Source organism: Dermacentor variabilis, chromosome 10, assembly GCF_050947875.1.
Source record: "Dermacentor variabilis isolate Ectoservices chromosome 10, ASM5094787v1, whole genome shotgun sequence".
Taxonomy (NCBI): Eukaryota; Metazoa; Arthropoda; class Arachnida; order Ixodida; family Ixodidae; genus Dermacentor; species Dermacentor variabilis.
The window spans coordinates 89,821,856-89,848,160 of record NC_134577.1 but is presented as its reverse complement, the minus strand read 5'-3'; the positions used below and the strand labels follow the sequence as shown (position 1 = coordinate 89,848,160).

Here is a 26,305-nt window from a genome sequence, read left to right as displayed (position 1 = left end):
CAAGTCAATAAAGTGATCGTGGCAATTACCGGCAAAGACAACGGCGACATCCTAGTAGATAAGACAGGGCTGCAACTTCAACTCTGTGAACACCGTGTCCATCATGTGCTGGAACGTTGCAGGTGCCGAACACAGACCGAGTGGCATGACCTTGAACTCGTAGAGGCCATCTGGCGTGATGAAGACAGTTTTTTCTCGATCCCTCTCGCCGACTTTTATTTGCCAGTAGCCAGTCTTGAAATCCATCGACGAGAAGTATTTTGGGTTGCAGAGTCTATCCAATGCGTCCTCTATCCGTGGGAGGGAGTATACGTCCTTCTTCGGTGATCTTGTTCAGACGATAATCGACGCAGAAATGAAGGGTTCCGCCCTTTTTTCTTCACCAAGACCGCAGGAGATGCCCACAGGCTTTTTGACGGCAAAACAAAAACTGGGATTAAGCACAACATCTTTACCTTTTCTTTTGGTTTCAAAAATAGAGATGCATATCATTTAATGTTGAACTTATTCGAAAAGTACGGGAACAGATATGCAAAATAATTTTCTTACGCTGCAGCAGTGCCTCTGCACGTTCTATCGGGATTACGGCCTGAAGATGAAAAGAAATGCCGCCCGTGGTGTTCGGCTGCTCGAGCCGCGAGAACGCGCAGAAGAAGATCCATGCTAGCGTCCGGTCACGCATTTTCTGAGCTCCACACTGCTAGCGTTATTTCTACTGCCAGCCATGCACTACCTGCCACGTCTGCGCAGGCTCGCCACCAGAAAGAAGAAGCCAAAGCCCCAGGTGAGCGCTGTTCGTGCTATCCGTTAATTCGCACTTTAGAGCAACCACAAATGTGATGGCCACCTTTGACGCACCGTAGCTTAGCTGAAATTCCCTCGTCGCTAACGATCGAAAGGTTTAGCTCCGCCGTGCACGAATGGTTCCTCATGCAGCACGGCCGGGATGAGGACACCTAGTGTTCCTGCAGTACTCAACGGATCTGAACTGATCTGTTAACAAATTTGCTTTGGCCATAGGGTACGCGTAATACTTCGCGTTGTATTTCGGCCGCGCGCGGTAACACGGGCTTTAACTTGAAAGCGATCTGCTTTGGGAGCACAGCCTAGGTGGGCCAACGGCTCGTAGCTTTGCGTGCGCTGTGTTCTTACCGCTCAGTTTACGTGGAAGCGATAGACATCACGAAGGTCACTTCGCTCGCTGCTGCTGCCGCGATTCGTCTTGCCAGCGTTTGGACCGCGAGTTTCCGCGGCCATCGAGTATGAATGTTCATGTTTGCAGGTGCTCGCTGACACCGTGCTAGGTAACTTAGATAGCAAGGGAATGTTTACAACGCGGAGTTCTACACCTGCACGGCTGCGTATGGCTCGGTCGCGCGAGCCCTGTATCGAATAGGATCTACGATTCGGGCAGTGCTGGCGCCAAGGCAACCGAGGGCCGATAGCGTTGTGTGCCATATATCTGCCGTCTGCGCTATGGCACTAAAGCTTCCTCTTAAGAGGAAGCTTTAGTGCGGCCCCAACTCGGACACCGCCTATTCGAATACATGTAAAACGCAGAAACTCTTTTCTGAAATAACCCCGTTCATATATTATGAAAATTTTCGGCATTCGAGAAAAAAAAAACTCTAGTGTCTGTCGGAAGCGCAATTCCCATTTATGGCCTCAACTTACAAATATTTTTATATATTTGTGTGTTTAAAAAAAAAAACGAAGGCCCGAAGTTGAAAAATTCGTCCCTCTGGATCGAAGACAGATATCGCCGTTCTGTAAATAGCATCCATCGTAACACTGAAAGCGGGGAAATTTTATATATTAATTTATGTTTGTCGAGTCCGGTCCTGTAGAGCGGTGATGCGAGGGAAAGATTGACGCCACTCCGATGTATCGAAATAACCAGAAACTGGTTGGCGAGCTTAATCGTTGACTTGTGTCCTTTAGTGGCACTCGCAGCTCGGCGTTGGTGTTTTTAGGTCAACTGTAGGCGAGTGCAACGCTCGAACCGAGCTCAGAGGCAACTGTTTTCCAATTATTAGCTGGTTAACTGTCATGCACCTTCTTGTGTGTCAGGTCATTAGCGACGCCATTACTTCCGCGTTCTAGTGCCGTGTCTCCAGGAATTTTGCAAAAGTCATGCTCACGTGGCGGTTCTCTAAAATCTATTATTCTGTGCTTTCGTGCGTGGTGATCAGTGGTTTCCAATTAATTATACTTATTCCAGGCACTTCAGTACCGCAACTTGTAACAAAACGTATGCTCTGATATATATATATATATATATATATATATATATATATATATATATATATATATATATATATATATATATATATATATATATATATATATATATATATATATAATGAAATCCATAAATTTTTTGCTGCACCATTTTTTCATTTTCTTAAATTTATGCTGAATTTCGTCCTTGGTCGTTTCAGTGATTTCTATTTATTTTCGGTTATTCCAGACGCTTCAGTAACTCAACTTGTACTCTGATATCATATCTATAATGAAACCCATGAATATTGTACTGTGGTATTTTTTATCTATTCTTTTCTGATTTATTTTGAATTTTCTCCTTGGTCGTCTCGGGAGGTGAATCGGAAGTGCTGCACAAGAAACAAGAGTGTCACTCGATGCTCGTTCCATTAAAAATCCCCGTGTTTATTAGACAGCCATGTTTTATTCCTGTTCCTTAGTGATGTTCCAGGCTCGTGCACACCACTGCTTGGCCAGAATAGAGATAACCGAAAACACTACAATGACTTATGCGAATTTCTTAAACGTCTACGAAGGTTTTGCAACATTATTGCTCACACATTAGTGGTGCATTTGAGAACCATTTGTAATGCACGAAATTTGTCGGTTTTAGAGTTGCTATTAGATGTGAATTACTGAATTGCTATATTGTTTTTCATTGGGTTACAGAGCTGTGAACTTGATAGATTCGTTATCGGAAAGTTTGCAATTGTTGACAATTACTATAAATTCAGCGGTCTTAATAAAAAGTCTTCTAACAGTCACTAGATTTAATTTTTTTTCTTTTGAATGCGACAAACCTAATCAAATATGGTGGAGTGGTTGCCGAGAAAAACGATTTCTCCTATCCCATATATTTAGATAGAGCCTGCAAGATAAAGTTTACCCTTAAGCTGTAACACAATTTCAAGAATAAAGTAAAATCCTGCAGTCGGAATGAAAGGATGGATTTTGTCAGGTCGTTGAAGGACGTGTAACATTTGGTTAAGCATTGATGATAATCAAAAATCGAACGCCTATGTTGGAAAGCGAATCTTTCGCGGAGGGGCTGCGATGTGAGTTGCCTTCGTTCCCATACCATCCAATGTGTAATCTCAATGCTTATGTTTATACATAGCCAATGTCGAAACCTTTATTAACGTCATACCATGATTATGCTTATGCAATACATCGTTCATAAGCTATGCCGAAATCAAACACCAGTTCATTCGAATGCGCATTGAGACATCAACGCAGAGTTGTCACAAAGCGAAGGCGATGTTTGATGTATGTCGAGGATAAAACTGTGAAAAGAGGGATTTGTCGACAAATGTACGCCGCGAAATACAGTGGTATGGTGGAGAATTATTTGATAGTTTCACTACTGCAGCTGTGGCCTTATGGACAGTGGCGCCCATACTTTCCCGCACACATTCATTCGCGCACACGTCGTCTCGGTCACGTGCAAGTGCCGTAACAGTCATGGCGCTCTTTGGCCAAACCTGGCCCTTGCGCCATAAAACACCACACATCATCATCATCATCAACGTGACGTAACACACGCCCCAAAAGTCCTAAAGAATCACTTGGCTTTGGCACCAAAAAAGTCTGCTCCCGAATGTGACGCAGGTATTACTGCGATAGCGTTAAGGGCCCCATGTCGCAGAAAATTCGGCGCCGGCGTCCAGCGTCTGCCGTCTTGTTAGCGATAGATCATTCCGAACTACGCAGGCTCTCCGTGTAGAGCAAGAACGTTAGCGAAGAAATTTATCAAAGTAAAACGCGTCACAAAAATCGCAAAGTATCACTTACACACAATCTACAGACGTGGTAGCGTCGGATTGTAATTGGAATATACGAGAAAATTTAATCCTCCCGCTTTCGGAAATTAAACTCAAATCCGTTTTCCAGCATTTATAGCATTCATAAAGCGGCGCGCCCGGTTCTTTGTAGCGCCATCCAGATGGCGCCCGCCTGCGCGCATCCGCGGCCCACTCAAGAGGCAACATTTCTACCAGAAAGCTCGCCTTCGCGCATAGCGTTCGCGGCCAGCGTTTCAGGGTGAACGTTATGTCTACATCAGATGCTGTTGCCGGGAAGCATGAGAAGCAGTCAAGGATCTTTGGATGCTATCGCGTTCCTCACTTAGAGGCGAAGTTTAAGCGTGCACCAAATTCTAGAGCACGGAGCGGTTGTGCCCGATGCCAGAGATCCGTCCCGCCGTCAGACACGGAATTGTTTAAGTTTCTACGCGTGGGCTATTTGAAGAGACAGCAACATCTGCAGAAACGGTCAGCAAAGTCGGGAAGGGCTTGCAGAAAAGAAAGATAAAAAAGCTTCGCTCTAAAATGATATGACGGTGTTAATGCGGTGGTATAACGGTGATGACTATGCGTGGTTGTCCTCGTCTCGGGTTCTGTCCGACGACGCAGCTGGCCAGGCGGTCCCAGTCGCTGGACTTCCACACGGAGAGGACCAGATCCTCGACCGCATCGTGTGCGGCACCCATAGAGATGCCTTCGCGACCGATCGACCACGGACTCAGGCCCCCGGGGATACGCGAGCGTGTGGCCACCGCGGTACTCGTGCCCGAGGAACTGCGCCACTGTGCCGAGAACTTCCCGTGGCGCCGTGCGATGCACGTGGCCATCGCCTCGGCGGTCATCGTGGGCATGTGTGTGGCAGCGCTGATCGTGGCCTGGAAGGCGGGGGTCGAACCGCCCATCTGCGACGAGGGCTGCATGTTATACACCAAGGTTCGTGCGCAATATAATCGCCTTCGCGGAAAGACGTGCCACCAAGGGTTTTAGGCTGTAGCTGGTTCCACATTTCAGAGAACCGCCAAGTGCACGGGCGACTCTGGAAGTGGCAAGCGCTTGTGTAGCCTTCAGACTCGTGCGTGTCTCGCGAGCTGTTTTCACCGTAGTACGGGCGACTACGTTGCGATGGCTCGGCGGATCTGGCACGCACTGAGGTGGAACGCACTGACAGCACGTGGTCGCCAGGTGGCGGCAGTCTATTTCTATAAGAGCTGGAGTGTAACGAGTTTGACGTAGGCCGATCCTTGGTACGTGCGTTATAGAATCCTTCTAGTGGTCACAGCTTATTCGAAACTAGTCTGCTACGGTGTAAGGCATTGCCACTGCCTTTAACTGAGAGGTCACCGAGCCACATGAAAAATATTTAATGGATGCTGACAGTGGCGAGGTGCCCTCAAGGAAGTGTTCTACTACCTTGGCTGCGCCAATTACTGATAGTGTGTAGTAATAGCGGAAATAAAGCAAAAGGAAGTGTTCTGAGACGGTTTTCTGGAGAGGCGAGCTAACAGCAGAGGCAATTTCCCATTGCCTCGACCAGCGGCCATAAACGGCGCTTCTTGCGAGAGATTACGTGACGTTCACGTTAGTGCTCCTGCCTAACTTTTTATCGTCTGTGTCCTACGCTCTTATTAAAGGTCTTTGTAGTTAACACATAGTTGTCACAGCATTCACTACCTTGGTAGTCTAGTTGGTAAGGGTAGAAGTAGTAGCGTCACAGACTAAAGGAAGTAGTCACTGTTGATAATGAAGCTCAGCTACCAATTCTAAATGCAGTTAGCACCGGAGGATATAAAGTTTATACCCATTGCTGATATATCGAATCCACTCACGACTTTAGCAACGGAACCTCGGCGTTGGGGTGATGTCACTGATTTCAACAGGATTTTCTCGAGTTGGACCGTTTTGATGCAGCAGATGTCCTCGAAACGTGCTTAGCGCACTCCATAGCTCTTATACAATAAAAATGCAGTTAATCTTCACTGATAGCGAATGAATTATGCACGAGGAGACGCTGTAAAGATCCATGACGTCACAGCTCGCTGCTGCGGAACTTGGTTGATCCAGCTTCCTCTCTTGGTGAGAGGTGATGTTTCGGAAATCGGCAACGGTGATTTATTATTACAGCTACCGTTACACTTCCCTTTAGTGTCCCTTCTTTTTCGTTAGTTTCAAACTAACAAAACAAACAAAAGTAAGTAAGTGAACAAAACCAAACCGACCATCAGTGTACTACAAACAATATAGTTTCCCTACAGTTCATTAAAAATTGGGGTGATACCCGCATTCTTCGCGGTAGCGGTGTCTTCATGGAGCTCGTTCAAGTATTGTTGCTACCGCATGACAGAGCCACCAACGCTGTTTGGAAACCGTGTCATCTTTGAATAGGCAGCGTCTAAAGCTAGTGTATGCTTCTTCAGAATGGTTAGTGATATCCGCAAGTAATTATTGTTGTACCGGGAAATAGCCACTTTAATCATCGTAGTGAAGTAGTTGGTCCCCAAGTGGTATTTCCTATGGCCAAGTACGTTTCCATTTAGTATTCCAGTGCAGCCAGTCTTCTGATGCGATGCCTCGGCGCTGAACGCAGAGTATCAAAGCGATTGATTGCGACAGCAAATATACAAATGCCTCAGGCGCATTCACGCCGTCGTCACTGCCGCCGCCATTTCCACGCAGTCCCACTGACGGCGCTTGCGTACTCTAACGATGTACCCCAGTCAGACGGGCAAACTTAGTGTCACTTCGACTGAGTGCACTTCGCCGTTACTGTCCCTCGCACGCTGTCAGACGGAAAGGCTTAGTGACACTTGCTATGGGGTGGACTTGCCATGGAGTGTGTTCGAAGAACTTCCTTCGCTGCGTTGAAGTGTGTAGCCTGTATAGCAATGCGTAAAGGATAAGTAAATAAATGCTCACAGCAGAGTCACTGCAAATTCTAGGACCACTTTTACCACGCGAAGGTGTATACTATTACGCCTCCCCGCCCCCCTCCCCTCCTAAAGCATTGGTCGTGTCCGTGGGCAAAAGTAAGCCCTTTCCTGGGCCCATGCCGGAGGTAGTGGCATCGTAGGCTAAATTGAAGTGAGAAGTGTGAAAACTCATTCCGATAACACCCACAGTGCATGCCACTTGTTTCGACAAAGACGAGCATTAGACACACCTTGCGTCAACGTGATGGATCATAAGCCAGTCGCTAACAATGCGAGGCACAGAATGATTGATAACCACATCCGCTGGTAACAGGTGACGTGACGTCAATACCCATATCAAATATAAACTAAAGTGCAAGTTTGTTACAGCACAGTGTGTAACACAGGACGTGACGCCACTACATTACATATATGTAAACAGAGCCCGGCTAGTAAGGAACTGCATTTGTGTTCTGACCGTGCTGTGGGAAAGCCGCGTATAGTGAGGACTCCTGAAGAGCAGTGCGCATGCGATGAGCGGCGAAGAAAACAGAGCGAAATTGTGAACAGCGGCGTTGTGCCTGTGCCACGTATGAACATCATGTCTAGCATGCTTAGTGCAAGCGCCAAACACGGCAGGAAAATCACAAATGTAATGAAGCCGCAAACGCGGCCAAGCGACGATGCTACAATGCAATCAATCGCTTCGAGGGTGCAAATCCTAAATTAAAGGAAAGTTCTCTACGCCCGAATTTTTATTTAGTTTCTCTGTGTGTGTTCGACTATGGTTCTAGGTTAAGTACATTTTGCTATTCTCGACTCCACTCTGTGTAGGGACTCGAAGTAGCGGCGCAAGGCAAGTAGCAAGCGGTTGAAACGTCTTTGGCTAATAATTAGGTAAAGTGCATGTGATGTGGTTTTGTGAATAATTTCAAGCTACGTCGCAATGGGCAATCAATGTAGGTGTCGTTTACAGCTTTGCTGTTCAACCACCTGTACAACGTGGCTTGGAGGAAGTTATTTTTCTCATGAGTTAAAATGTTATGCGAATATTTTGGTAACTTCAGAGAGCCACCTGTTAACGTTCACGCTCCGGTCAGCTGTTTCTGCTTCACGTTCCGCTACGCGAGATGAACGCAGGCATCACCAAACGCAAGTTTGCGACTGTAGCGCCCTCTGCAAAATACTTGCCGAATGCGAAGTTCAGCAGACCACAGCTTAAGAAGAGATCAGTTTTCACTTGCACTCACCGTGATTCGCACCAAGGCAAACAAGGACAAGCTTTTTATTGATGACAAATATTCGGAATGCGAACTGATAAGTGATTCTCGGGGTACTGGAATATGAGGCTGCGAACTGCTCTGGCAGCATCTTGCATGTACTACACCTTAGCCTGAAGTGCCTTGGGAACTGAAAAGAAACGACGGAAATACGAAAGTTACAGTATCCAACACAGAACCTCATGATGCACGTTCATACGTCCTGAACATCATGGGATGCCACAACATCGATGACCTTTGACGTCTGCTCTCGTTGGAGCTCCTATATAGCGGTGGTAAACAATTGCGTTGACCGATAAGCTACAGGATTCCCGCAGCAAACGCACTTTTGTGCTTGACATGCAGATACACGTTTGTATCGTAACTGCCTGCCCCAAAATGGAGCCCGAGCTGAACGGCCCGCTCTTAGTCGCGTGCTGCGCGATGGGTCCGCACCGCGCTCCACCGTCGATCACTGCGGTGGCCTGGTGGCGTGCACACTTGACGTTGTCTCCAAGCCGAATGTGCTGAACCGCAAGCGTGGCGCCCTGACGTATATGCGGTACCGCACGAGTGCACTGAAAACAACTCGAGATTAGTTAGCCTAATATACAATTTGTGGCCTTGGTGAAGCAAAAAAAAAAAGACTTGAAACAGTAATTTACGACGAATTCCGCCATTTCGACCCTGCTGATTTTGGGTACATTCCTTGCTTGTAATGGCTCTACACTAACGGACGTGTTAATGCGTTTGCAATATTTACATTTTTGATGGCGGAAGTTCTGGGACAGGGTCCCGCACATTTCGCTGCCATTGTTCGATAATAGGCTTTGCGCTTGTCGCTGCACTGTTATTGCTCAAATGTTGCCGATAGATCGCGTTTAGGAGTCTCTGTCGTTTAGTATAACACTTACCACAGTTTGTTTCCCAGTTTTTTAGACGAGAGTTTGAATTTACCTTCACCTCTGGGGAAGCGAGCTGCTGCCGTAACGGCGGAAGCATAAGGTTATGTTGCCGCCTGCCGCAACCTGCAGAAAGTAGCATTTCAGGGACGGCATTTGTGTGTAGCCCGCTCCTGGAAGAGCCCTAAGCGCACCTATCATGATCAATGCTTCGCATTTCACTGCGAAATTTTAATGTGATTAGCATTCTCAGGGTACTTGACGCATTTTATGAGGTCTGTCTATCGGTCTGCCTGCCTGCCTGCCTGCCTGCCTGCCTGCCTGTGTTTTTAGCCGTTTTCCCGAGAACGTGGGTTGTTGGGTAGTACATGGCTAAGTTAGTGACTCATTAAGCTGCTGCGGTGAGGGAAAAGGGTTCATACCAACCATTGGACCGATTTGGATCATTGGTATGTGGTACGGGACATGTGGTGCTGTTCAATGAACATCTTTGATGCGAACCTAGAGCAGCGTGTACATGCCACTTGGTCTTTGCCACCCTTTAACAAACGTCTTTGACGCCATCTTGTGTCACTCGTTGTGTGCCACGGAATCAACGTGGACTTTCCTGCCGTATATTGTTTTGTCAGGAAATAAAGAAAGTCTGCGCATGCAGAAAGTTTAGGTCAAATGGCTCACCATGTTTTGTCAATGAACGAGCCAGCTAGCCAAATGCTTTCTTAATAACCCTGACGCGTTGCTCACTACTCCTTGGCTGTGTGCAGCTGCTCAACGAAACCATGGACTGGTCGGTGGATCCTTGCCAAGACTTCTACCGCTTTGTGTGTGGCCGCTTGAAGAACAAGTCGTCGGTGCGCCGCTCTATTAGCGACCGATTCATCCAAGCGGTTGCCGATATCGCCAGGTGGGGGACGTTATCTTGTGTCGAAAGTCCTCACATGCAAAACCACCAAAGTGGTATTTGTTGAAAAGCTTGTGCGACTGGGTGCATGGAGTAACGCAATTTCAAATACTTTATTTCCAAACCTGTTTGGAGTGCTTGAGAGTCGACTTCGTCTTTAAGCCATAGCTTTTTTTTAGCTCTTTCCCCGACTGTGATGCACATCACTTTCTTGCCATTTATGTGACTTTGAGGGTGTTCTTGACACGTGCTTAGGAGCGCTGAACAGGTTGCGGTTGGGGATGTTTGCGTGTGTGTATGCGTGAGTAATTTTCGAAGTCAGTTTCCCCAGCAATGTAACACGACGCTTTAACCATTAGGCCACGGATAGAGATGCAATGACCGGGAGAAACTACTTCCTTCTTTTTTTAGGCAGAGAATGTGGATAAAGGACCAATAAAAGTTAAGAATCATCTTTAGATTGAAGACTGGGTTTGTTGATATAGCATACTAGGAGCCGGATTGCACGATATTTTGACTGGACAGAGAGAAGAGAAACACACACAGCAGAGCGCTGATTGCTGCTCACGCGTACACTCACGCACATGCGCTCTAACCCAGGACCTTTGGTGTTAACTTGGGCGAAGTGGGTAAGGCACAGTTAAGGCAGCTTTAATTGGCGCACTCGCAACCCACGCCTTTTAGTGGGCGAAAACAAGTAATCAGAAGTAATGATAATGTCAAGTAATTTAATAGATGTTTCTTGGGCGCGCAAGCTTCCGCCATCGCGACCTTTGGCGTATGCTAAAGTGACTGTCATTGTTTCTATTCTTGGAAGAATAAATATAAGCTATTCTCAATATTCTCAATATTACCAAAATTTTCTGAAAAACAAACACAAAAAAGATTTTTCGTCTCGCTCAAGATTTTCGGAAGTTATCCATCCAGAGCCACGGATGCATTAAATCTCCAAGCGTTGGCCTACGGATAAAATTGCGCTTGACGCCTTAGCCTAGTTGCACAGCAGTAGCCTTCATCGTCGGCTAGATGCGAAGTGTGCGTGGATATTGCGGTTGACGATGAAGATAGAAGTTACGGGTCACTTTTGTCGCCAAATTTCGGTGCCAGTCTTGCCATCGTACTTTGGTGCTGTGGTGCACCCCTACGAGGTTGAACCCGCATCGTCTCCTGTGATTCAGCGCGTTTTAATGCTGAATAAGACTTCGGCTTCTTCTGCAACGTCCACCATGGTGGTTGAAGTGCGTGTTCGTCACTCACGCATGCAACGCGTCTGTTGTTGTAAACCGCCATGTTTCCCTTGCTGGCTCATAAAAGCTTCCTCTACAGGAAGTGGCACAGTGCGTAGGACCTGGATAAGTTTATTATTTTTTTTTTCATGACGTCGTTCACGGCAGCGGCCGTACGTTAGGATACGTGTTTGTGATCAGTTATAAAACTCGGAAATTTAAATTACCTTTTTATTTCACCAGAGGTCCTTCCATTGAAATTGGAAGCTAGCGAGACCGTTAAGTCCAGCTACTTGCTAGACACCCTTAGCCTGTAAGCTTAGTTCTGAGAAACATGGCCTGAAATTGAGCAGCGTAACGCACGTCTGTTCTACCTAACACTTGTTATATTTTTTTCAGAGTTGGAATTTATTATTAGAAGTTAGGTCAGATTACAAGTATTTAGTATAGAGAAGGAGGTCCCATGGAGTAGTTTCCTACTGAAGCCACTAGGGGAAACAATGGCACTGCGGTCGTTCTGCTATTATGGCAGTGATGGTCACTGCATGAATCTACCTCGTATATTTGTGCCTGTGGCCTCTTCAGACGTTCTTGTGGCGTCACTTACTAGGTTTCACGTGCGTTGCTATCGTTCATATCGTAGTTTTGACACGTAAAACCTCATAATTTAGTTTAATAATGAAGGAGAATCGACAGGCGTTTAAGTTCATGAACTTGATTTGCGCCAATAGAACCTGTCCAAGCTTTCACAATTGCTTTATAAGAACGCTATACCACCTGGCAACGTTTAGCGCTAGAATGTTATCTACTGAGGCGAGTCTAGTAGTGCTATTGGAGGAATTAGAGGGAAGTAAATGGAATATAATAGGGCTCAGTGAAGTTAGGAGAAGAAAAGAAGCATATACAATTCCTAAAAACTTGCACATTCTGTGCTACCGGGGCTTAGCGGAGAGACAAGAACTAGCAGTCGGATTCCTGATTAATAAGAATATAGCTGGTAACATACAGGAATTCTTTAGCATTAACCAGAGGGTGGCAGGTCTTGTGAAACTTAATAAAAGGTACAAATTGAAGTTCGTACAAGTCCACGCCCCTACATCCAGTCATGATTAGCAGGAAGTCGAAAGCTTCTATGAAGACTTGGAATCAGCGATGGATAAAGTAAAACAAAATACACCGTACTGACGGGCAACTTCAATTTCAGGGTAGGCAAGAAGCACGCTGGAGACAAGTCAGTGGGGGAATATGGCATAGGCTCTAGGAATAGCAGGGGAGAGTTATTAGTAGAGTTTACAGAACATAATAATATGCGGATAATGAATACCTTTTTCCGCAAGTGGGATAGACCAAAGTGGACGTGGAGGAGACGGAATGACGAGACTAGAAATGAAATAGACTTTATACTCTGCGCTAACCCTGGCATCATACAAGATGTAGACGTGCTCGGCAAGGTGCGCTGTAGTGACCATAGGATGGTAAGAATTCAAATTAACCTAGACTTGAGGAGGGAGCGGAAAAAACTGGTACAGAAGAAGCCGATGAATGAGTCAATAGAGGAATTCCAGATCAAGCTACAGAAGAGGTATTCGGCTTTACCTCAGGAAGAGGACCTTAGTGTGAAGGAATGAACGACAATCTTATGGGCATCATTAAGGAGTATGCAATAGCAGTCGGTGACAACTCCGTTAGACAGGATACCAATAAGCTATCGCAGGAGATAAAAGATCTCATCAAGAAACGCCAATGCATGAGAGCCTGTAACCCTACAGCTAGAATAGAACTGGCAGAATTTTCCAAGTTAATCAACAAGCTTAACATAGCTCACATAAGGAAGTATAATATGGATAGAATTGAACATACTCTCAGGAACGTAGGAAGCCTAAATGTAGTGAGGAATAAACTAGGAATAAGCAAGAATCACATTGAGGTCGCTTTAAGAAATGAAGCTGGCAATATCATTAATAATATGGATGAGATAGCTCAAGTGGCTGAGGAGTTCTATAGAGATTTATACAGTACCAGTGGCACCCACGACGATATTGGAAGAGAGAAGAGTCTAGAGGAATTTGAAATCGCACGAGTTACGCCGGAAGAAGTAATGAAAGCCTTGAGAGCCATGCAAAGGGGAAGGCAGCTGGGGAGGATCAGGTAACAGCAGATTTGTTAAAGCATGGTGGACAGATTGTTCTAGAAAAACTGGCAATCCTGTATACCTGCATGCCCTGTATATGCCGTATATCACCCTGTATGCCTCATGACCTCGAGGGTACCAGAATTTTGGAAGAACGCTAACATAATCTTAATTCATAAGAAAGGGGACGCCAAAGACTTCAAAAATTATAGACGGATCCGCTTACTGTCCGTTGCCTACAAAGTATTTACTGAGGTCATCGCAAATAGAATCAGGAACAACTTAGGCTTCTGTCAACCAAAGGAGCAGGCAGGATTCCGCAAAGGCTACTCAACGATATACCATATTCACACTATAACTCAGGGGATAGAGAAATGTGCTGAGTATAACCAACCCTATATATAGCTTTCATTGATTACGCGAAAGCGTTTGATTCAGTCGAAACCTCAGCAGTCATGGATGCATTGCAAAATCAAGGTGTAGACGAGCCGTATGTAAAAAGATTGAAATATATCTATAGCGGCTCCACAGCCACCGTAGTCCTCCATCAAGAAAGCAACAAAATCCCAATAAAGAAAGGCGTCAGGCAGGGAGATACGATCTCTCCATTGCTATTCACCGCGTGTTTACAGGAGGTATTCGGAGACCTGGATTGCAAAGAATTGGGGATAAGAGTTAATGGAGAATACCTTAGTAACTTGCGATTCGCCGATGATATTGCCTTGCTTAGTAACTCAGGGCACCAATTGCAGTGGATGCTCAACGACCTGGAGAGGCAAAGCAGAAGGGTGGGTCTAAAATTAACCTGCAGAAAACGAAAGTAATGTTTAACAGTCTCGAACAGCAGTTTTTGATAGGATGCGAGGTACTGGAAGTGGTAAGGGAATACATCTATTTAGGGCAGGTAGTGATCGCGTATCCGGATGATGAGACTGAAATAATCAGAAGAATAAGAATGGGCTGGGGTGCGTTTGGCAGACATTCTCAGATGATGAACAGCAGGTTGCCATTATCCCTCGAGAGAAAAGAGCATAACCAGCTGTGTCTCGCCAGTACTCACGTACGGGGCAGAAACCTGGAGGCTTGCGAAAAGGGTTCTACTTAAATTGAGGTCGACACAACGAGCTATGGAAAGAAGAATGCTGGGTGTAACGTTAATGGATAAGAAAAGAGCAGATTGGGTGAGGGAACAAACGCGAGTCATTTACATCTTAGTTGAAATCAAGAAAAAGAAATGGGCATGGGCAGGACATGTAATGAGGAGGGAAGATAACGGATGGTCATTAAAGGTTACGGACTGGCGTAGCGGGCGGCAGAAAGTTAGTTGGGCGGATGAGATTAAGAAGTTTGCAGGGACAACATGGCCACGATTAGTACGTGACCGGGGTAGTTGGATCAGTATGGGAGAGGCCTTTGCTCTGCAGTGGGCGTAACCAGGCTGCTGCGGCTGCTGCTGATGATGATAGCACCATCAATATGCCGGTTGCTTTTAAATGGACCAAATGAACTGTGAAATCAATGCAAATATCTGTGACATCATTTTATCACTCGATTGTTCAGACACGTAACCTCTAGATACGGAGTAAATTTAGAAGTTTGCGTAATTAACGAATTAACTTTCCATAATTGATCTTAGGCGGCTGAAGCAAATGAGTGGTTTATATCCCGTCCTCGAGATGATCTAGCCCCGCGAAGAAATTTTAATGAACGTGCTCCTCCAACACATATCCGAACAAATATTTTGCAATTAGCCACTCTCCGAGAGCGTAATTGGCGCAGAAAAAGTACGTCTGTAAGGCCATCCTGACCTCACTTAGCCGTTTGTGATATTGCCATCAATCGTATGGCGTCGTGGAGATGCTCGTTGCGACCAGTCCGCTTCCCATTTTTATTCACGTCGTTCTTTCGAAGGCAAGCGGTTTAAAGCTTTATTGCCAACATAGGCGGGAACGTGTCCGCCGAAGGTTTTTTGCTTGGTCGCAGAAGCGATAAATGACGCAATAATGGTGCAGATTTAGTGCGTCACTGGCAGTATGAGAATGCGCTGCCGCCAAGGCAAGGAAGATAACGAAGGTGAACAGCTAGTACTGCTCATAGAGCCGGGTAATGGTGACGGTGCCATAGTGAAGAAATCTGGGGCGCCAATATTGACGGATAAAGCTTGTTTTTCTTGATTTCGCTTTCAGAAAGAGATGCTTTAAATGGAGTGTCAATGGTTCTAGTCTCGCATATTTACATCCGGGTTTAAAGAAACTACATATCCTATTCGTCCCCGAGAGTAGGTGAAAGCAACGAAATGTGAACGCGCGCGCTCACACACACACACGCACACACACGAACAGAGATAGAGAGAGAGAGAGAGAGAGATACCACACATGTGGTATCTCAAAGGTGGGCGGTGCTCCGCTGGAAGCGACTGGTGTTGCCGGCCTAGCCCCGGCTAGGCTTGCCTGGGAAATGACTTTTCCCGCGTACTCAACACTGGGGGTCAGGAAAACGCACTTTTCCAGCGTGAGCTTGAGACCGGCATTCTGCAGTCGTGCCAGGACGTTGTGCAGGTTCTGCAGGTGGTCCCCGTCGTCGCTGCCAGTAGTGAGGATGTCGTCCAAGTATACCGCCACGTGTCTCCTTCCCCTGAAGAGTTTGTCCATCTCCCTCTGAAATATGACCGGCGCTGGGGCCACACCAAACGGTAAGCGCGTGTACTGGAAGAGCCCCAAAGTTGTTATTCTTACATACTTCAGGGAGGCATCCTGGAGCACCAGCTGCCGGTAAGCATGTCCGAGGTCAAGCTTGCTGAACTTCTGTCCACCGGACAACGCTGACCAGAGATCTTCAATCTGGGGCAGCGGGTACTTCCCTATGGTAGCGACGGGGTTGATGGTAACCTTGAAATCCCGCAGATCCTGACACTGCCGTCTCGCTTGAGGACTGGTACGATGGAAGCGGCCCATTCAGACGTCTTGACGGGCACCGGCATGCCCTCTCGCTGTAACCGCTGCAGCTACTGGCAGACCCCGTCCTTCAGGGCGAACGGCAGTGGGCGAAGCTTGAAAAAACGTGCCTGGGCTCCCTCAGGTACATGGATGCCAGCCGCTGTGCCGGCTAATGTGCCCCCCCCTGGCTGGAACAGGAACTTGGACTAGGTCAGGAGGCTGGCGACGTCTTGTACCACATGCAGACTGGTTTCCTGGTACTCTGGCAGACAAACGCCCAGTGCATGAATCCAGTTTCGGCATAGCAGCGTCGGCGACGACCCCTTGGTTAAGTAAACGGGAGGATTGCCTCCCTGTCGCCAAAGCGAACGCCGGCCTGTGCTTGACCCTGGACCTAAGACACCTGCGCGGAGTAGCTGCGCAGCATCACGCCCGAAGCCTCAACGGACACACCGAGGAAGGCACGCTTGAAGAGTTTCCCGGCCATTACTGACACGCTGGCCCCTGTGTCCAGCTCCATGGAAATCGGGTTCCCGCAGATTTCGACGGTCAGTATGTACGGCCGCACAGACGATGGTACAAGGCCTGTGTGCCACATGTAGAAAATCGGCGGGTCCTCGGCCACGACGTGAAGCCTGGCCACGGAAGAACTTGAGCCTGCTGCCGCACGCCCCCGCCGCGTACCCTTGCGACGGTTACCATGGCCGCGGGCTTGTGTGGAACCTGGGCTTGGATCAGGCTGCTGTTGCTATTTGCTGTTCGCGCCCCCCCCCCCTCTTCGGCATACACGTGCTAGGGGCCCAGTTTTCCCGCACGTGAAGCATTGTGCTTGCGAGAACTGGCACTGTGAGGGGGAGTGGGCGCCACCACAGAGACCGCAGGCACTCCCCTTTGTCGCCAACTTGTTGACCACTGCTTCTGCCGAGCATGAGCCTGTCGCACTGGCCATCTCGCCAGCGTCCTTGGCGGCAGCTTCCATTACCAGCGCTGCCTTCACGGCGTCGTCCAGTGAGGGTCGGGAAGCTCCAGGAGTCGCGTCTGCATGGCGGGGTTGTTGATGCCGCAGACGAAACGGTCCTTGAGCAGCGAGTCCAGTTGGTTCCCGAAGGCGCACGTACTCGCTATTCGTCGTAGTGCAGCAACGAACTGCCCGAGGGTATCTCCTTCCCGGCGGCTCCGGTTATTGAAACGGAAACGCTCCATTATGTGGACGGTGCTGGGTTGTAATGGGAACGCAGTTTGGCGAGCAGCTCACCCAGCGTCTTGACATGCAGCGTCGCTGGCTTGAGAAGGTCGAGCAGGAGACTGAAGACGCGGGTCTCGCAGCTGGCCAGAAAAATGTCCCGCTGTTTGGCCTCGGTTTTGTCGTTTGCCCAGAAGAACACGACCCATCTCCCTCGAATGGCTCGAACCTTCTGTACAGCGGCATGGCGGCAGCAACGGGGGGCGGTGTTTCGCCGCTCGCGGCGGCGTGGGACGATCCATGGGTACTCATCGCCATCCTCGTCGTCAGTGTTACGATCCGCCCGGGTTCGTGAACAAGGAAGGGCTCGAACACCTTCCGTTAGACGGACGCTCCGCAGCGTGGTGGTGATGAACGATGACTGACCCCGAGCAGCTGTGCTCGTTGATGTTTATTGCGGTGTGGTGATCAACGTTGCCTACCGAGCCTGGCAGGCCACCGAGCCTGGCGGGTCAACGAGCATTATGCCTAAGCTGGCGTCACATGCTTGCTACAGTATCTTTTAATATAATGCAAAGACGTGCGCATGCTTGTTATGTTATCATAAATGCGATCACTTAACCAATGAGCAACACATTGCTACCTTTCAGGAAGGAAATATAGAAAATGTAGTGTTTGTAGAGCGCCCCTGAAAAACCAAAACCGAAACCGAATCTTGAGTTTTGTGTGGCTGCCATGTAGTGGGACAAGATAGAACTAAGTTAGATGGGGCCTAAAAAGTACCACGCTTATAAACCATTGCCAGCATGGCGCGAGACGATAGGTGCGTGCGATCGCCCCACTTAGCCACGGCTTCCGACGTTTCCGCCGTCATGCAGTTGGGTTTATCAAGATACCACGGGAATTTGCCCGTCTATTTCAAAAATTGCTTTACAGAACAGTGTTACGCCATGTGTAGAGAGTTGAGATAGGCATCAATCAAAAGCTGAGTCTCCGGACTACATACGCCGTAGCAGTTGTTACGATAGAAGCCATAGTTTCATCACAGCTACCATGTGTGCCTCATAAACGGAGTACAAATTTGCGTCGTTTCCATAAGCGTCCATTGCTGATTCTTTAACTTCGTTAGGAACAAAATTCTAGCTTGTCACAGCAGGATCACTGCATTTGCCTCGTGTGTATTGTCGTCTAGAACATGTCCGTCACCTGCCTTTTTCAATAATCTACCTGCACTTTTTATTGTTCATGAAAAAACCCCCGGTTCCATTGAAAACGCGCTCGCTTCGTGCCATGGTCGCTTGGGTGCCAGTTAGTAAGTGTCCATAAAAGCTAGATGTCTTCACTGCCACAGCGCAGTTGCTCTTAGGACACCCAGTGCTAATCGTTATTCCTACGCAGGTCGAACCGCCATGCTTGTAGCACCCGCTGACACTAGTGCCTTCTAGTTTTCTTCGCAAGAAACGCTGTTACTCATTCGGACGGAATCTGGGTATGTGCAGTACATACATATATCGTGATACACAAATAAATATTGACACGTGCAATTATTTATTCTTTTCTTGGGGATTACATTTCATCCGCTAGCAACTTAAAGTTGTCGCTCCGTGCAAGACGCGCCGTTATTATTTAGAAGTTACGCGAATGTTATCGCTGATTCTTTCTGTAGTGCATGTCCTCACCGAAGCTGGTGTAACCAGACTGCACATGCTACACGATTTGTGTAGTACTTTCTGTAAGGCACGCGAGCAGCAGCGATTACCCTGGAACTTTCCAGAGTCATGGGTAAAAGTCGATATACTTTACCCACAGAACAGATTTCGATGTCGCCATCATTGTGCTATGAGTGTATACAGCCTCCTGTTGTTGTCACATGTTCACTGAATAAAAACTTAGTTTCCTCATTCATAGTTTTGCCACTGTGTACTTCACCGTCACTGTTACGTGACATCTGGTGGAGGCATTACATTGTTCATGTGCCGAACATCTCTGCAAAGCCGCAGTCCAAACCCTAAACCCGAGGATAACACGAACGTCGCCAAGGACCAGCGACTTAGCCGCAGACAACGACTGCTACCGGAGTATGAACCTCTTCCTTAGAAGACCATAGGGATCAAGGCCAAGTAAAGGACACCAGTGGCAGCACCAGTCTATGATCCTGCTGCAACAACCTCGGGAACCACCAAGCTTTTGTGGATCATCGGCTGAAAACTCTGGAACCTGACTGGCGAAATACGAGAGGATCACGGCGTTCAACAACTAGAACGGCTACGTCTAGCTGCACCATGTCTATTTTTTTTCATCGGAGTATGCTGCTCGGACCTAGTTTGAGAACAGAGAGACCACCTTGGTTACGTGAGGCCTAGTCCATTAGAAATTCGCAAAGTCTATCACGGGTGTCGTACACAAGAAAAGGGGCGAAGTTCTCTTAGGAACCAGGGTGCAACTACCGAACAAGAGCATCGCGATGTTATGGACGAGATGACTCGCCTCTTCCGCCACGGCGACCCTAACATGGCTGATGAAACGGAAGTCCGTTTCTTGATGCTGGGTGTCAAAGAGCAACTATTTGCCGGAATAATACGCAACCCGCCCAAGACTGTCGCACAATTCTTTCGGAGGCCACAACGATCAAGAAGACGCTTGAAATGCTCACCAGACAATACAACTGCACTGCGCTGACAACAAACTACGCCGAAGCTCAAGCGTTATGCGCCGACGAAATGCGCGAGACGATCAGAGCGGTCGTACGGGAAGCGCTGGAGAAGTTGTGTCCAAAATCGCAGCCGCAGCTGGGCTCGATCACTGACATAGTTAATGAAGAGCTTCCGCAGTAACTGGAATAACTGGAAGGTCCGGCATCGCTGCAACCCCAGCCGGGAGCGATAACATATGCCACCGTCGCTCGCTGTCAAGATCCAGCTCGGCCACCACGCCAGGCCCCATAAAGCCGCAATTCTGTCCCCCACCACCGCCGCCACCACCAGCATGCCCGCCAGTCACCCAGCGCAGCTCCTCGAGGATGACGGACATTTGGCGCGCCCCCGACCAACGCCCGCTCTGCTACACTGCCGGGATGTCGGCCGTGTCTATTGCCGATATCCATACCGCGGCTTGGGACGGCGAGAGTTCGGCATCAACGCCCCGTGCCCACAGCAAGGTGAAAGGACACATGATACCGCCGACTACCTCGCCGCTACTCAGGGGAGCCCTCAACGTGCATCCTATACCTGTCGCTGCAGCGCCGACCATACATTGGCGACAACGTATGGTCGGCGACACTGGCGACAAACGATGGAGGTGGGGTTGCTGTTGGTTGAACTGACGAGTATCTAACGCCGTCAACGAAGACACCGAAAAGACTATTTCGACGGCATACCAACAAGACGCTGCTTTCCTGACGAAGCCTGGAACCAAATAATACGCCGACAAAGGAAGACCTGACGACGCGACGTTACAGCCACGGGAAATCACGAGGCAGCCGTGATCCGATGCCCAAACCTGACTGAAATGCAATAAAAAGAACCACTGACTTCGACCAGGTTCTCGACGATCATGCAGTCAGCACTTTATTGGACCCATCGGCCCACAGTTAAAGAAAGTCAAAACTGCATGGGAAGGCCTTCAAGTTCGGACCGCTGGAAGAAGCCTAATAACGCCGACTGGAACCTGCACATGAAGAATTACTGTTCATTGCCGGATCGGTCCTGCCATGTTCGTTATCCTCTAATACCGTTTTTATTGATGATACAATATGTGCTCTTTTTCATCATTTTTTTCTTTATCTAGTTAGATGGTTATTTGTGTTCTACCATGCCCACCGGGATAGATGCGCGCAGGCGACGGCCTCCTTCGCCGTCGCTTCTCCTCTTCGGGAGAGAACACCTTCCTAGGTTTGCCTATCTATGTCTGCTCAGCAGCGCCGAGTCTTGAGCGATCACCGGCCACGACGGGAACTGAAGCTTAAACAGCTCCGCTGTTAAAAAGCATCAACGTAACGAAAACTTTATTCACACAATGTTATAGCGTCAAAGATCAATATTCAATGCAAGAAGAACAGTAGAAATTAAAACTGAAAGCAGGATATATTAGGTATGGTAAGATATTAAGTAAATAATACACAGGATCATGACTCTACAGAGTAGGTGCACAACGCGCTAACTGACATATTAATTGATCAATCAACGCCACGCAAAGGGCAGGAAAGCAAGCAAAAAAGATTGAATAAAAGAAAACAAGGTAACAAAAATTACACTCTTCTGTCTACGATAATCTACAGATTGAGAGATAATGAATGGTGTGTGAACCCACACAAGATTTGTTCATAGAGAAAAATGATTAAACATAAGTACTACAAATTAAATGAATAAGAACCTAGATAAGTACTGGAATAATAAAGGCTCTAGGGAACTGATGGTTGAGACGGCAAAATGTGCGAGGCGGAGCTGAAAAATTGCCTCAGATATATCCTCTGAGTACCTTCCCCAACACGTTGAGAGAGAGGCAATGTGCAATTTGAGATCTCTCGCGGTCTGCCTTCTACGGACGCCTTGGCAATCACCTGGTGGTGCTGATGAAGGTGATGTCTAGGCATCCCCTTTGTAACGTGGATGGCACAGCCGAAGAAAAACCGCCCAGCGCACGCAACCTCGCAGCGAATGGCTGTAGAAATAAGTCTACTAAGTAGTCCTTCCGTATAGCAATTATTTGCATTTATTAGGTGTATCAGTTTGCACAGTATTGTCAGTTATTCTTTGTATTGGAATTATCTTGAAATTAGTAAATGACGGCGATGAGGTTGCAGGAGCCAGTCAGCAGCTGCCACAGGCGGCTGTTTCGCGGTTTTTGTCAGTGTGACTGTGCTCAGTTTCCTTTTTGTACATTCTCGTGATTTCAATTACGACTTCTAAGACGGAAATTATACGTCTGCCCGCTAGGAAGGAAAAGCACCATGATATTCATCAGCATCATCTATGTAAGCATGTGGTGGGACTGCCTCTTTAGTTGACTTGTCTGCTCAAAATCTGGAGCCTCGTCTGACAGCGGTCGGCGAATCGCGGCGCTTAGAAAAAGTCGCAGTTTCGCCGGAAAGGCGAACCGTCAGTTACGATAGCAAAGAAATAAATATCTATAGAAAGTAAGGATAGCAATATTATTGGCCGTATAAACTTTCAAACATTCGTTTACAACCCAAATTAACAAGCATGGTGTCAGCGCGCACAGGAAAACATGAACACATCGCACTCGATCAGCACGGACACTCGCTGTCCAAACGCTGGCGTGAGGAAGCACTGCTGCAACAGCGAGCGAAGTGACCATCGTGCTTTCTATCGCTTCGACGCAAAGTGAGCTGTGAGAATGCGGTATCCACAAAGGTATAAGTGGTCGAAGTGCCTAGGGACTGCCTGCAATGCAGATCGCTTTCAAGATATGGCACGCGCGGCTTTGAAATACGTAGTACGTCACCCCTCTCCCTCCGCCCCCCCCCCCCCTTCCCCCCCGGAACCTAGCGTGCCACGGAAGACAGCGCGCTTCCTTCTCACTTTCCTCCCTTGGCGCGCGACATTTAGCCGCGATCGTCGCCTCCCCTCGCCTCGCGCAGTATGCACACATAGCGCATAAGGCGCGTGGCGGCAGTTTTAACGCCCTTGGGCTTTGTACAAAACATCACGGCGACACCGAAAAAAAAAATATGCGCGACACTGTTCCCCTGCTTAGGAGTGATGTGAAGGTGTACTGGTGCTTATGTGAGGCTGCCAAGCGGGCAGTCACTATTTTAAACGTGGTTCCAACTCTGACGATGACGGCAAAATAGCACCGTAGTAAAAAATTATGTAGGCTACCCCAGTGTCCAAAGATGATGGCAGCTGAAACTATAGAAACTATTTAGAAACTTTACGGAAAGTTCGTCTGCTCACGGCAAAACGTAGTCAAGCTTTCTCACGCGCCTAATGTCGGCGACGCTGCTTGTCATAAATTTGCACACGCTAATTGGTAAGTGTAGCGATCTGTGCTTTTCCTAGATTTGTGTCAACATGGGAGATAGCGCTGCGTCGGAGAGATGTTTCCCAAGCAGTTCCTCATGCTTTCCACTGCTTGAAGCTGTCTTAGCTGTCAAGATTGAATATCGGCAATGCTTGCCCGAGTTGACGCACAACCAGAGTTAGTGTACAGTGATAACCAAGCCCCTTGGGCCAGTGCTAACCGCGCGCTCACGCTCCTCGCTTCTGCAGACAAGAGGACGTGTCGGCTGAGGGCCAGACAGCGGCGCAGAAGGCGGCGCGGCTCTTCAAGTCATGCGAAGAGATCGTGACGAAGTACATGGACTACGCGCCACGCATCCGCGGATACATGCGCGACGCCAACCTGCACTGGCCGCAGCACCCCAAGACACGTGGCATCGAGTCGGTGGACGTGTTTCGCAGCATTCTTGAACTCAACGACAAGTGGGGGTGGCCCTGCCTGCTAGAGTTGAGTCCCAACTACGTCAGCGAAACCATGTTTGAGGTAAAAACACGCGGCCGCCAGTTCAGAATAACGATACCAGTGGCGGAGACACTATAGCTGGCCCCATCTTCCAATAAAGAGGAGCACCGAATAGACGTCGTGTGTTTTAAACATTGCAAATTTATATAGTGACGCGTCATGCTAAACTAATAGCTACATTTTAGAAGTTGTAACTTCATGACGCCCCGCTCGCAAGCAAGAAGATCCTACTTGGCATGCTTCATGCTCGCGAAAAGCTTGTCATATATAAATCTAATTTTATAGCTAGTGTCCAACTGTTTGACCTGGTGCCATCGACATAATCGTAGGATAAGTATATATGCAGCGAATAGATTGACGTTCTGTCTCCTAGGTATCAGATGATGTTGCTGACAGTGTTAATATATCAGTACAGCTTCTTGTCCCAGATGTCTGAGACATGAAGCAAGCTCAAGCACAATACTGGAAGCGCACGCCGCGCAAATTTTCGACGCATTTCTTTTCGCTATAGAAAAGAACCCTCCTGATGATATTCTCGCTTTTTATTAGAAGCTAGGTGTTGCCGTCGTGAAGAAAGATACGTCTGCTGTTGCCGCCCATGGACGAAATACTTGAGCTCTTGGTTCCTTGCAGCCAAGTTCGGGAACGCGAAAGCGGAATACTGATGCAGTGCACGCCTCATAACAAAACTCGTTTCGACAATGGCAATACCTTGTGTTGCTAATGTGAAGCAGTAGTAACGGTGAAAGCAGGAAATCTGTGAATGACAAAAGTATCCTTTTACTGCGCGAACTTGTACCATCGAAAAGAGGCGACACTCAAATAACGGCGACAGCAGCGAACACAGTCAGCGATCGTCGAAAATCTGATCAGCCGGTCAAGCGCGTCGGCTTTTATGTGTGAGTCATCGAATGTTTCAGAGTAATCGCTGGTGCCCGCGTGTCCTCCAAAAAGCGCTACACAGTTCTCGTCGCGCATACGTCATAGAGAAAGAAATTCAACAAGCGTGGAGGGACACTCAACAAAAACTGGCAAATGGAAACACGTCACGCCTAGTTTCAACTCCATCCGATATTTGACGCGAGCATCGGGGAAAAAAAGAACGTGAAATGAACTTACAGACAACCGATCATTTTTAAAAAATTCTTTCTCACTAAAACTAAAAAGGTTTTGGGTGTAAATGAACTTACACTTTGCGACTAATTCTGCTTGCGTTGCCTAGCAACAAGCTAGCGGCACGCCAGACGCGCGTGCATACGTCATGCGCCAGACATGCCACAGGAGCGAGCGAGGCGGGCTGCGCATGTGAAGCTCGCGTGCTCGGCGACCTGTCTGCTTTGGATGTAGCCCTATTTTCGGGCTCCCGGCGTTCTCTTGTGTCCCGTCTGCATTTCGACACGGCACCGCTGCACTATTAGACTCCAGCAAGGTGAGGAATTTTGTTTGACAGTCTGCGACGTGCACTTCAAGCACATTTGGCTTACTGCACAAAGCTGAACCGATATATTGACGCAATTATCGAAAAACAGCTCCGCCGTCCAGGCCTAGTTATTTCGAGTTAACTACTCGTACTGGGAGATGTTTGCGACGCTTTCTATGAGCCCAAGCATTATTATAAGTTATTTCGGTAGTTTTTGGGCACGCTCACATCACCTGGCTTTGTGACGAAAGGCACCTCGGCCGTGTGACACAGTTTCGCGTGTGCCGAATCTTAACGGGACAAGTTTTGACACTTTCTCTGGCCCCAGACATTGTTGTAACTAATTTCGCTAATTTTTGGGGTACTTTTCAAGCACAGTGGCCGCGCTCGGCGTAGTGGCGGAGTTAGCGAAAAGCAGCTCGGCTGTGTGCCGCAGTTAGTTTCGCATGTGCGGAATCTTACTGGGAGAAGTTCGTGAGGTATTCTATAACCCCCAGAATTATTGTTATTCATATCGTCACTTTTTGGGGTACATTTGAGGCATGCTCACCACGCCTGAGGTTGTGAAGCTGTCAGCAAAAAAGCAAGCCGGCTGTGGTGTTAGTTTTGCGTGTACTGAATTTTAGTGTGAAAAGTTTGTGACGCTTTTTATGGCCCTGCAACAACATATACCTTATTTCGGTACTCATGCTTGTCGAAAACGCGACGAGCGATTGGCATGAGTGATAACACGAGAGGGCGTAGCTTGCACCGGCAGGACGCGTAAAAACATAACGCCGAGGAGCTCAAGAACTTGACATTTCTGTCTTCTGAGCGACTAAAAACAGGCTTTGCACCAACGAATCTGTCTTGAGTGCGACTAGAAGGCATTGTGCGAGCATGTAACATGATCTG

General features: G+C 47.9%; 1 protein-coding gene across 2 annotated transcripts in view; it reads left to right on the top strand.

Annotated features, from left to right (window-relative positions):
• Positions 1 to 657: 657 nt before the first annotated feature.
• Positions 658 to 26,305, top strand: part of LOC142560794 (neprilysin-1-like) — a 63,227-nt gene continuing 37,579 nt past the window's right edge. The window contains exons 1-4 of one of the 2 annotated variants that reach the window (XM_075673147.1): positions 658 to 784; positions 4,674 to 4,997; positions 9,896 to 10,035; positions 23,739 to 24,012. In XM_075673147.1, coding sequence (XP_075529262.1) covers positions 725 to 784; positions 4,674 to 4,997; positions 9,896 to 10,035; positions 23,739 to 24,012 — 798 coding nt within the window. In that variant the 5' untranslated portion in view covers positions 658 to 724. The remainder of the gene's footprint in view (positions 785 to 4,673; positions 4,998 to 9,895; positions 10,036 to 23,738; positions 24,013 to 26,305) is intronic. The other variant, XM_075673148.1, reaches the window with a different exon arrangement.